Below are 12171 nucleotides of genomic sequence, written 5' to 3'. Positions count from 1 at the left end.
TGTGAACAGACTTACTGCCCCAAATTGGTCACTCAAAGTTAAAATGAAAAAAATGTATGTGAGGTCTATCTTACCCCAAGAAAAATTACTTTTAAGGAGATCATCTAATACTCTATAAAAAGACTTAGGAAATAGTGTATCAAAAAATGTTATAAGGCTGGTCTTGAAATCTGGATGCAGACACACCCAAAAAAGGAGACATTGTTGTTTTATCAACAAATGCATCTACATATTGTGTTAGGCAGGGTTCTGTAGAGAAACAAAACCAGAACACTTATGATTTTATATATATATAATGGATATATATATATATATATAATTTATATATATCTATGGATAGGCTTAAACAGTGAGAAGGAATATAGCAGCTAATTAGTCCACACAGCAGTACAGGGGACTCAGTCCAACTCATTTTTGTGGAACAGTTAATATACTGGAAATCCTTCAACTCACATGGGCTGCTGGGTCCAAGGCCAGGAAACAGACAGTGGAGTCCTCCCTTGGGCAAGGCAGGCAAAGTCTGCCCACAGGCAGCAAACAACAGGTGGGTTAGCATGGGAGCTTAGTGAAACAGGCCCCATGGGCTCTTGAACTCAAATAATGCAAGGTGACAGGATCCACGAGCCTCAAGCTCAAGTGATGTATGCACCAGTATCAGGCCTCAAAGGAGCCTCAAGCTTTAGTGACAGGATCCACGGGTTGACTTGTCCCTCAGGTAATGTAGCTCACAGGTTGAGGCAGAGAACTAGCGATGCTGGAGTCTTCATTTATTTTGGTCATCCTCCAATCAAGTGGTGACCTGATTAAGCTCTGCCACATGTTTGCATTGGTCTCGTTGGCACAATAAATCTAACTATCATACATATTCAATAAGTACCTGTTCTGGCCAAGGTGCAGACTGAGGCAGGGTGCAGAAGGGCAAGACTATCTGTGTTGGTAGAGGTGTGTGAATGTGTGTGTGTGTGTGTGTGTATGTGTGTGTGTGGTTTCAGGAGAGAAAGGCTCCTTGTGTCTCTTCCATGGAGAAATGGAGTGAAAGGTCAATGGCATGCTTTCACAAACTTATTGACATCTCTCCCCGCTCCCCTAACCTGTATTATATAAAGTGAATTTTTCAAAACAGAGTTACAAAATGTAGGCCAAAAGTTACAAAATGTAGACCACATGTATGACTCAGTAAATTTTATATTTGCATGCACTCATGTAACAATCACCAGGATTAAATATGAGAAATGTCCAGGATCCAGGAAAAATTTTTCGTGCTCCTTGGTAGCCATTATTGATACCTAGAGACATGACTACTATGTGGTCCTCTATCACCATAGTCTACTTTTGCCCATTCTTGAACTTCGTATAAAAGATGGTGTATACTATGTAGCACATACCTCTTAGGCCAGGCCTTTTTGTTCAACATATTACTGTATATACTCGAGTATACGCCGAGTTTTTCAGCACATTTTCAATGCAGTTTTTTTGGTAAAATTAGGTGCCTCAGCGGATATTCGGGTTGGCTTATACTGGAGTATATACGGTAACTTGTCTATTCAATTCATCCCTGGATTTGTGTATGTCAGTTATCCTCATTTCTCCGTGGTTTTCCATTCCATTAATAAAACTAAAACCAAAAAACCCAAATCCATTGCTATTGAGTTGATGCTGACTCATCATGACCCTATAGCACAGGGGAGAAAGATTGGATTTCCACTCTTTGATTGTAAATCTTTGAAGAGAGTAGACAGCCTCATCTTTCTTCCGTGGAGCGGCTGGCGCACTTGAGCCACTGACCTGGAAGCTAGCAGTCTAGTACATAGTCATGATGCGCAGGGCTCATCAGGTCTCATGTTTCCCTGATTCATTTGTCTATGACGGTTATTCGAGTTGTGTTTACGTTGGAGCTTTTGTGAATTGAAGTTTGGAGGGTGGTTGCCTTCATCTCTTGACTCTGCCTGGGAATAGAATTGCTGGGTCATCAGTTAAGTTGATGTTTAACAGTAGTAAGTACTGCCAAACAGTTTTCCCAAAGAGACTGTGCTTGCATGCGAGTTCATTTCGTAGTGACTGGAGGTCCCCGAGAGAGGCAGTATTGAGTCTGGGGACTGAGTGGGCCAGTTGCTGACAAGTACGTTCGTGTGGAAGGTGGATCCGCAGAAGGGGCAGTGATTGATCTGGCTCTGCTCTTCAGACACTTCCTCCTAGAAAACTCTTCTTTCTGGCCCTGTCTTCTCCTTCAGATCCGTTTCTCTTCCCTCTCAGTCAGCCTTGGGTGTTTACCCCTTTCACTGCGACAGTCCCTTGACCTGGCTCACCTTCCTTGGCTGGTAGGCTGTGGAGAGGAAGGGGTGGGTGCTTTAGTCTTTACACCCTTCCAAAGCTCTGATATGTGTCCCCCTCACGCAAATCATGAAAGATTGCCAGTCAATATAGGCAATCAGATGGTCTCATTGTTAGGTTACTTGGGTGGGTCATACCTTGGTTCTTAGCTTCGCATGAGAAAGAATTCACACCGAAGCCTGGTTTGTGATCCAAGTAGGTTTTTATAAAGGACGGGAGATGTCTCAAAGGAGTACACGGTATTTCAGGGAAGCATGCCAAACCACACGTAGGCCGTGCTGGGGCTCACAGCTGAACATGGGCAACCTCGTGGGACTGCGCCCCCATACGTGGTGACCTGAGGCCAGAGAGACCGCAGCACAGCCAAGTGGGTGCAGGAGCAGGGTCAAGGGGAGAGGAGCAGAAGAAGGGCCAGCTGTGTCCCCCCCCCCCCACCCTCTGGTTGGGGAGGCATGGTTGAAGGTATTGGTTGACCCCATTGGCTAAATCAAGCCCACCTGGCTGGGTCAGGGTTGGGGTCTGAATTGGAGCATGCCCAGTTAAAGGGTCCTCATAGGTGTTCAATGCTCACCCGATTCCTTCCCAACCTCCGGTAGGGGTCCTTTTGCAGGCCTGGAGGGACAGCGCCTGTCCCTATCTGACTACCTGATACAATCGCTCACCACTGAAAGTCTAGTCCACCTCTCGGGTCAAAAAGACACAAATAGGAGAAGTTGACACAGCTATCTTTAGGTCTGCATCCATGAATGCAAGCTAGTATCAGAGCCAGGAGTCCATGCTTCATGAGATGCCCCAGAGAATTAGATCGGGGGGTGGGGGAGAAGGGGGAGTAGCCATCAAATAACCCTTACTGTATAGAGGGGGAGCCGTGTCTCCCAGACAACTTACCATGCCCTATGTCATATGAAGGTGCCGGCCCAACCACATCCATTTAGGAACTCCACCTACAGATTCAGACAAATGTCGCTCTTCGAGTTAATTCAGAGATGGGTTGGCTTTAGTTCACTTGGATTAAGTGCTAGGGGGTGAGTTAGGATTAGTGAGTTCATGGGGTTGGGGTAGAGGTGACTCAGGCTGTCAGAGGTCACACAGCTTCTCAGTCTGTCACCTCTGGAAAATAGTGTGGGCTTTATACAGATCCCAGGTGTGATTAGAAAACCATCTTCCTTCCCAGGTATTGTCTGATTCCCAGGAAGTCTAATTTAGTAAGGATTCCAGTGTGGGGGGTTGACTCTGAAACTTGAGAGTCCCTGCCAAAAGATGGAAAAATGGGAGTCCCAGCTGGGGACTGGGATGGGCCCTGCTGTTTCGGTAAACACAGAGCTCTCTGTTTTCCTAACTTTGTAGAAAGGACCAGGCGTGAGTGGGCCTGGGGACCCTTGCCACTGTTCAGGCCGCTGCAATTGCTGAAGTTCTTCTCGGATTTGGAAAGCGAGCTCAGGGAAGACGCCTGAGCCTAGTCTGCCGCGACCACCGAGCCCCTCTCTCCACGGTGGAGTAACTCCTTCTGAACACCTCTCATAGTGGCCTCTGTGCGGAGGATGCTGGGAGTCGGGAAGCTTGCGCAGGAGGAAATCTCAGGGGAAAGGCGGAGCCGGTGGGCGTGGCCAACAGGCAGTGTTGGTGTGGGTGCGGAGGGGAAATATGAACAGAGAAACACTGCTGGTTTAGAACCTTTTTAAAACGATAAAATACAGTAGTATATGCTCCCCATGAAACCTTCGAACAACATTGAAATCTGAGAGGATTTCAGCAAGTTAGTGGAAAAATGGACTTACAAGTTAAAGGAATCCCCCCTCCCCAAGGACTTTTTGCAGGTTTGCAGGCTCCTCCTGTGTAAAGGCAGACGTGAACGTCTCACTCAACTCTTGGTGTCTTCTCAGTTTCCTCTCACCCACCCTCTTCTCCTCCCCACAAGGCAGCATTCTTGCTAGAATGCATCTGTGTGAGACAAGCGTACATATATGTTCCTTTGTCATAGGAAGGGTCTTACTGTTTGTCAATAAATATAGATTGTGATTGTTAGGAGAAGTCGAGCCCCTTGGGACTCACACCGACCCTGTGTGCAGCGGAAGAAACTACTGCCATTGTTGTGAGCACGCCTGTTAGGACAGCCAGTCTCTGCATCTGTCTCATGGAGGGCCATCCTCTTTCAATGGCCCCCCCATCACCAAGAAGACACCCTGTTCCAGAGACGGTTCTCCTTTTTCAGCCCAGAGCTCCAGACACAGAGTCATCTCAAACCTGTCTTTAAAATATCTCCCATTGGAGGAAACAAGCCACCTCAATTTGAAAAACGTGGCCTCCTCGTCTTCTGCTGTGTTTGTGTACAGTTGCAGACTGAAGCAGCGCCCTTCTGGTGTATTCTGAGTTGTTTCTGGTTCTCCATCCTGGCAGTAGTGCAACGGATCCTTTTACATGTGAGACTTACCGATGGAAAATGTTCCATGGGATATTCTAATGGGGGTGAAAGTGCTTCTGAAAAGAATGCATGTATTCAGAAAATGTATAGATGGTGCTAAGTAACTGTCCTGGAAGGCTGCACCGAATCACACCCGTTGTCCTTCATAGAGCTGGGGGTGGGGGTGGGGGTGGAGATAACAGAAACACTACAGGGCTGGCTTTCAAGGACAGGAAGCTATGCCCTCACAGTTTCAAGATCAGGGTGTTAGCAAAGCCAGACTCCCTTTCCCTGTCAGGAAGACCTTGTCTCTTTCTAGTTCTGTGGCTCTGGGAATTTCTGGGTGTTCCTCTGTTGCTTGTAGATGTGCCTTATCTGGTAGCTTATCTTCTCCCTGTGTTTGTGTCTCTCCATTTGCCCTTTGAAATGACACTACTCAGTAGAGATTAGGTTTAAGACCCAAGCTACCCTGTGTCTCCATTAACATGACAAAAGTCAAACCTCAAACAAAAACAAAACCTCAAACAAAGAAGTCATGCTTGCATAGACAGAGATTAGGGCTTTAATGTCTTTTTTTTGGGGGGGGGGGGTGGCTGGGGAAACAAGTCAATCTGTAGATTTCAGTCATGGATAGAGAATGAAAAGCTATTTTTTATTTCAAGACTAATCTACAGACAGGAGGAGACAGGGCCCAGGGAAAATTATAAGGAGGGAGGGAACGAAGGAGATGACCAACTTCCTGGTAAAAATATCTCTCAAGATCATTTTGTCAGGTGCTGTGCTAGGAGCCTCCATTCTCTGAGCACAGGCTGTCAGCAGCTTGTCCTTGGTAAAGGACAATTCAGTTGCGCACGCTCACACGCACACGCGCACACTCCCAGAGTAAGACAGGCCATCATCTGTCTTCGCAGGTATATAACCTGCCACCTCCCCACCCATTCAAACCCACACCCACCTCCAGCTCTCTTCCTTCAGTGCTGGGTGGCAGGAGAAGAGGAGGCTCTGTCTTGGGGGGACTGGATGCACCCCGCATGCACGTGGGAAACAAATGAATTAGGGGAGTGGGAGAGGACAGAGTCCCCAGGCAAACTGAGGAGGAGAGTGCTAGGAAGGAAGGTGCCTATCCTCCCAGAGAAGAATTTGAGCTGAGCTGGGGCACCACTTGTGGAGTCCCCTAGAGGGACAAAGTGTGGCGAGGGTGTGCTCCAGAAAGAGGAAATGGTTTGCCCTCTGGCTCCTCGGGTGAAATGGAAAGAAGACCGATGTGGTCAGAGCCAAACTCGGGAGCTGCCCAGGGACCGTTGGAAGGATGCGGCCACTTCAGCCTAAACCCAGCGAGAGGGCGTACAGGGTGGGTCTGAGCAGGTCTTATTCGGTGCTGTTGCGCAGAGGGTCCGAGAAGGTGCCAACATGGTGTAGTACCAGGGCTGGCCGTGCCTGTGGCGTGCGTGTTGCCCCTGAATGCCAGTCTGGTGGCCGATGCATCTGCCTTTCCTGATAAATGATAATTCAACACAAAGTGCCTAGATTCGCCCCCATCGCTCACCCTGACAGGGGAGTCCTGGTGATGGAGTGGGTGACACATTGGTCTGCTCACCACAGGGTCAGCAGTTTGAGATCTCCAGCCGTTCCCAGGGGAACGATGACGCTTTCTATGCCTGCAAAGTGTCACAATCTTGGGATCCCAAAGGGACAGTTGTGCTCTGTCCTCTAGGGCCGAGATGCGCCAGAATCTCCTCAGTTGGCAGTATGAGACAGCTCAGGGTGGACAAGGAGGGCGTGAGCCAACCTCGGAACTATCTGTTCCCACGACAGAAGCAAGAGGTGTCCTAGTAGCTAGGGAAGAAGGGGGAGAGACCAGAGTTGAGAGAGACTGTTGAGCAATAACACACAGAGACAGTCGCTGATGGGATGTGGGAGTGGAAAGAGAAGCTGCCAAATTTTGATTCTAGGTTTGGACCTGGTGAAGATAGCAGACCTGTTGGCTATCAACCCCACAATTGAATGGGTCCAAGGCGTGGTTGGGTAATTGAGGGGTAACATTAAAGAGACATCAGACAAGATAAGGCATGCAAGGGCTCCCCTCCGGGACCGCCAGGTCCATGCATAGAGAGAATATATTTCCAACCAAGGCTTATATACACTCTAAGGGCATGCCAGCCCCCCTAATTAGAGATAATCACATAGGGAACAAAGTGGGCTGTACCCTAACCCTAAAGGTTCCTGAGTACATTGGAGGAGTAACCTAATACCAAATGCCTGGGGGCAGGTAAGGGGCAGGGAGGGGGGGGGTGTATGGCTGTCTTCAGAGCCTAGGGAGCAGTAGCACGCGTCTGCCTCTACAGTTATAGCTGCCGGCTACATAGCGATCAGCCATGTGTTTGTAAGAGGTAACTTTAAAGCAGTACTATTATGGGAAGAAATAGAGGGGAACAATATTAATTATGAGAATGTGATTGGACTCACCTCCAGCTCACAAGGGTGAAGGCCTCCCTCCACCCCAGAAACCCAGCCTGCCAGGCTTCTTAGCACACGAGAATAAAGGCTTCATCCATATCCACTCTCTTCCTGCCCTCTGCTCCCCACACAGACCCACTGCGTTAGAGCTGGTATCCTGAGAGGGAGCACGCTGAGTGAGAAGGTGAAACTGGAGGTGTCCGTGGGATGTCTGATTACCAGTAGCTTCCGGTGGCAAATGGAGAGAGGGCACAATGGAAGAATTGCAGACAATGCGTCAGGGAGGTCTCGGATCAGAGCATCGAAAAGGGGCGGAGCAAGGGACAGAACCCTGGAGGACGCCGGCTTCTAAGGGGATACACACATCCTGTCTCCTAAACGATTTGGCTTCTTGGAAAGCAGAAGAAGTCATATAGCTCAGACGTCCATGCGTTATAAGCATGTAACCAGAGAAGAGCTATCAAACGTGAAGTCCCTCTGCTTGATGAGTGGCCAGCGCCTAGTTGTGCTGGTGGTGGTGGGTGGGTAGGAGAAAGAAGCGATCAGGGACCATGTGGTGTACACAGGAGCCCACAAGAGGGAGCTGGAAAGGCTTCCAGAAAGGCCTCCAGCAGGAGAAATCAGCACAGTGTTAGTGGTTTTCTGTGCCGCGTGATGGGTTCTATGCCATCCGTACCACCATGGGAGAGTATCAGTCTCCTGCTTTCACGAGGAGCTGGTTTTAGAAAGCTGCCCACTTCTTACTTTGCAGCCTAGCTCACGTAAGAAAATAAAACAGTCAACCTGAAGGTTACTGTCGTGTCCTTGATGAAAGGGGAAAGGTATTAGACGCCCCCTTCCTGATCATGTCTTGTTTCCCTGCAGCGCCTTTAAGGAGAAGCCCTGGCTTCAGCAGTTAGGAATAGCAAGAGTCCTGGCCAAGAAGAGCGTTGCCAACCTCACTGCTCAAGCCGTCCCGACGGCGCGTGAGCACCCTCTGCGCGGTGCGCTTTGAGAAGCCGTGACAAAGAATGCGGGGAAGGAGCTGGCCAAGCAGGAGAGCAAGCCACCAGCTCTGAAATTATGGCAAAGCAGCAGGTTGCTGACTTTCTGACACCATGCGCCCTTGAATTCCGTCCACATCTTAAAGTAAAAAGTTGGCCAGTGGTTTTGTTTAAAAAGTACGAGGAAGCTTATGTAAGAAACGGAGAATCAACTTGATCCCCACGGCTCCATTTCTTAGTTAAGTCACCATTTTCCAGTGTAATAATCACAAATAAGATGTTCATTATGGCAAATCTTAACTACAGTCAATGTACTCATCGAGATGACATGTTTGCTGCATCAGCCCTGTCTGAATGCGGAGACGCAATAACTGTGTAGCTTAGTGCCCATTGAGGGTAGAATTGAGGACTGGGATTTTATATTGTACACATTCATAGGTACTTACTATGTGCCAGGAATAAAACTAACTACTGTAAAAGAAAGAATGGGAGAATAGTTGTAACCTATCAAAAGAATACAAACAGAACTCAGTGTCACTGAGTCAATTCTGACTCAGAGCGACCCTATAGGACATGGTACAACTGCCCTTTGGGTTTCCAAAACTGTAACTCTTTACAGGAGTAGAAAGCCTCATTTTCTCCCTCGGAGCGCCTGGTGGTTTCGAACTGCTGACTGTGCCCATGGCAGCCCAACACATAACCTACCATGGGAGAAAGATGAGGCTCCCTACTCCTACAAACAGTCTCAGAAGCCCATGGGGACAACTCTACTGGGTTCTGAAAGATCACTATGAGCCAGCCTGGGCCTGGCAGCAGTGGTAGCCTCTAGGAGGAGGGTAATTAGCAGAGGAGGAGGAAGAATGAGAGTGAGAAGTTTTTCTGTGTTTCTTCCCCCTCCCACCACCAAGTTGGATTTAATGTCTTGTTTTTTTTTTAAGCCTGGGAAAGAAAAAATAAAATAAAATTTAAAAAGAATTAACCTCAGAGAAGCAAAAAAAAAAAAAAAACAACCCTAGGAAAGACGTACATAATGAAAAATAAAAATTAAAAAAGCTATTAAACTTCTGATAAACTATTGCTCTCCATTAAGCTCTCGAAACTGAGATACATCTCACTTTCAATGACTCCTACTGACTTGGAACGCAAAATTCAATGTATCTGACAAATACACGTCGACAACTCTCATCTTGGAAGAAGTACAGACAGAATTCTCCTTAGAAGTGAAGACGTCAAGAGTTTGGCCCACATGCTTGGGGCGTGTTGTCAGGGGAGACCAGTCGTCGGAGAAGGGCATTATGTCTGGTAAGACGAGAGAGTCGGAGACAAGGGGAAAACCCTCCCTGAGATGGTTGGCACTGGGATTGCCACGGTGGACTGTAAAACCATTGTCGTGAGGCCCTGGAAGTACGGGCGGTGCTCTGTGCAGCAGCACGCATGGCCGCTGTGAGCAGGGACCAACTTGACGGCACCTCGCAAGAGCAGCAGCAACAGCCAAGAACAAAAATCCTGGCTGTTTCACATTTGGAGTTGTTTGTGCTTTGGCATGTTTTGTCAGTGGCTGGTATGAAATGATATCTCGTTGCCTTTTAAGCTTGCCTTTCTCTGATAAACAATGACGATACTGAATGCCTTTTCATGTGTTTCTTGGCCATCTGTGCAGATGTCAATTCAGGGTTTTTTGCCCAATCAAAAATTGTTTTTTTTTAACTGTATATGTTTATACAGTCATGGTTCAAGTACTTGGTCAGACACATGTATTGTGGATGATGTTGACTCCTCTGTGGCGTGCTTTTTCATTTTATTTATGACCTTTAATGAATAAACAATGTAAACTTTGATGAAGCACAATGTATCATTCTGTTTTATTTATTTACAATGTATCATTTTTACCCTCTTAGGGTTCATGCTTTTTTAGGCCCTCCCTAAGAATTCATTACCTACCCTAAAGATAGGAAGATATTCTCTCCTATATTTTCTGCCAGAAGTTTTAAGCTTTTTGCTTTTATAGTGAGTCTACAATTCATCTCAAATTACTTGTGTGTGTGTGTGTGTGTGTGTGTGTGAGTGAAAGAGAGAGAGCGTTATCAGGATTCATGTTTTAAAAATATTTTTATTGGCATATGCTTCACATATCATGAAATTTAATCATTGATCACATTAAGAAGAGTTGTGCAATCACTACTGCAGTCGATCTCAGAATATTTTCTTCTTGATATCATTGTTGTTAGTCCCCTATTTCCAATACCCTCCCTTGCCAAGTCCCTCAGGAATTATTAATTCAGTTACTGTCTCCATAGATGTATCTATCCTGGATTTCATACATAGAAAATCATACAAAACAAAACGCAGAAGAAGCAAACACACAGACATCGACAAAACCTAACAATAATGACTAAACAAAAAATAGAAAATCTCAATAAAAAGAGGGCAGAAAATGTTAAAAATGGAAACAACTTTAAAATAAGTCAAAGGGAAGATCAGGTGATAAGGTATTCAATTCCAACCTAACTACATCTCCCATCATCAATGTTACAAGGCTCCTGGTCTGATAACAAAGCCATTTACACCCTCGACTGTGTTCAGAGGGGGTTCACTTGAGGCTTAGTCCAGGTGTTGACCCTGCAAATAGACTTGGGCTTCCTCTGTCATCCATGCCTTCTGCAAACTAGGTGTTCACAGTTTAGGCTCTGAAGTCATTGCTTCATTTGACTTTGGATTTTATTATTTACAATATTTGGATGCCACAGGCTGAGTGCTTCTTCCATGTGTGAACTTAGTTGATGCCTCATTTAAAAGGTGGCTTGTCGATAGACATTGGACCTCCACTCAAGTACTTACGCAATACAAGAATACTTTATCTATTAAATTGGCATTCCATGATGCACACCTTCCCAACATGATCGCTGAAGACAAAATGGGTGCATAAGCAAATGTGGTGAAGAAAGCTGATGATGCCTGGCTATCAAAAGATATATCATCTGGGGTCTTAAAGGCTTGCAAGTACACAAGCAGCCATCTAGCTCAGAAGCACCAAAGCCCACATGGAAGAAGCACACTAGTCTGTGTGACTACAAGGTGTTGAAGGAATCAGGCATCAGGCATCAAAGAACAAAAAAATCATATCAGTAGGTGCCCACCTTCCCGATATGGTCACTGAAGCCAAATATGTGCATAAACAAATGTGAAGAAAGCTGATGGTGACCGGTTATCAAAAGATATAGCATCTAGGGTCTTAAAGGCTTGAAGATAAACAAGTGGCCATCTAGCTCAGAAGCAAAAAAGACATGGAAGAAGCACACCAGCCTGTGTGACTAAGAAGTGTTGAAGGGATGAGGTATCAAGCATCAAAGAACAAAAAATCATATCATTGTAAATGAGGGTGAGTGCAGAATAGAGGTCCAAAGCCCATCTGTAGGCAACTGGATACCCCCTTACTGAAGGCTCATGGGGAGGAGATGAACCAGTCAGGTTGCAGAGTAGAAACAATGCAACATGCAACTTTCCTCTAGTTCTTAAATGCTTCCTCCCCCCACTATCATGATCCCAATTCTACCTTACAAATATCAGAGGATGTACATTGGTACAGATAGGGACTGTACCAATCCAGGACAAATGACCCCTTTGGGACCAATGATGAGAGAGGCGATACCTGGAGGGTTGAGGGAAGGTGGGGTAGAAAGGGGGGAACCAATTACAAGGATCTACATATAAGCTCCTCCCTGATGGATGAACAACAGAAAAGTGGGTGAAGGGAGATGTCGGACAATGTAAGATATGACAAAATAATAATAATTTATATATAAACTATCAAGGGTTCATGAAGGAGAGGGGAGCGGGAAGGGAGGGGGAAGATAAGGAGCTGATATTAAGGGCTCAAGTAAAAAGCAAATGTTTTGAGAATGATGATTAAATCAAATGCGCAACAAATGTACAAATGTGCTTGACACAATGGATGTATGTATGGATTGTGATAAGAATTGCATGAGCCCCAATAAAATG

General features: G+C 46.3%; 1 protein-coding gene across 1 annotated transcript in view; it reads left to right on the top strand.

Annotated features, from left to right (window-relative positions):
• ANKUB1 (ankyrin repeat and ubiquitin domain containing 1) overlaps positions 1-8183 on the top strand; it is a 51776-nt gene extending 43593 nt beyond the window's left edge. The window contains exon 6 of the mRNA XM_075555851.1: positions 8054-8183. Coding sequence (XP_075411966.1) covers positions 8054-8183 — 130 coding nt within the window. The remainder of the gene's footprint in view (positions 1-8053) is intronic.
• Positions 8184-12171: the final 3988 nt, after the last annotated feature.

The sequence above is a fragment of the Tenrec ecaudatus genome, chromosome 8 (assembly GCF_050624435.1).
Source record: "Tenrec ecaudatus isolate mTenEca1 chromosome 8, mTenEca1.hap1, whole genome shotgun sequence".
Lineage (NCBI taxonomy): Eukaryota > Metazoa > Chordata > Mammalia > Afrosoricida > Tenrecidae > Tenrec > Tenrec ecaudatus.
The sequence above is the reverse complement of the archived record's forward strand: the minus strand, read 5'-3'. Positions and strand labels throughout refer to the sequence as shown.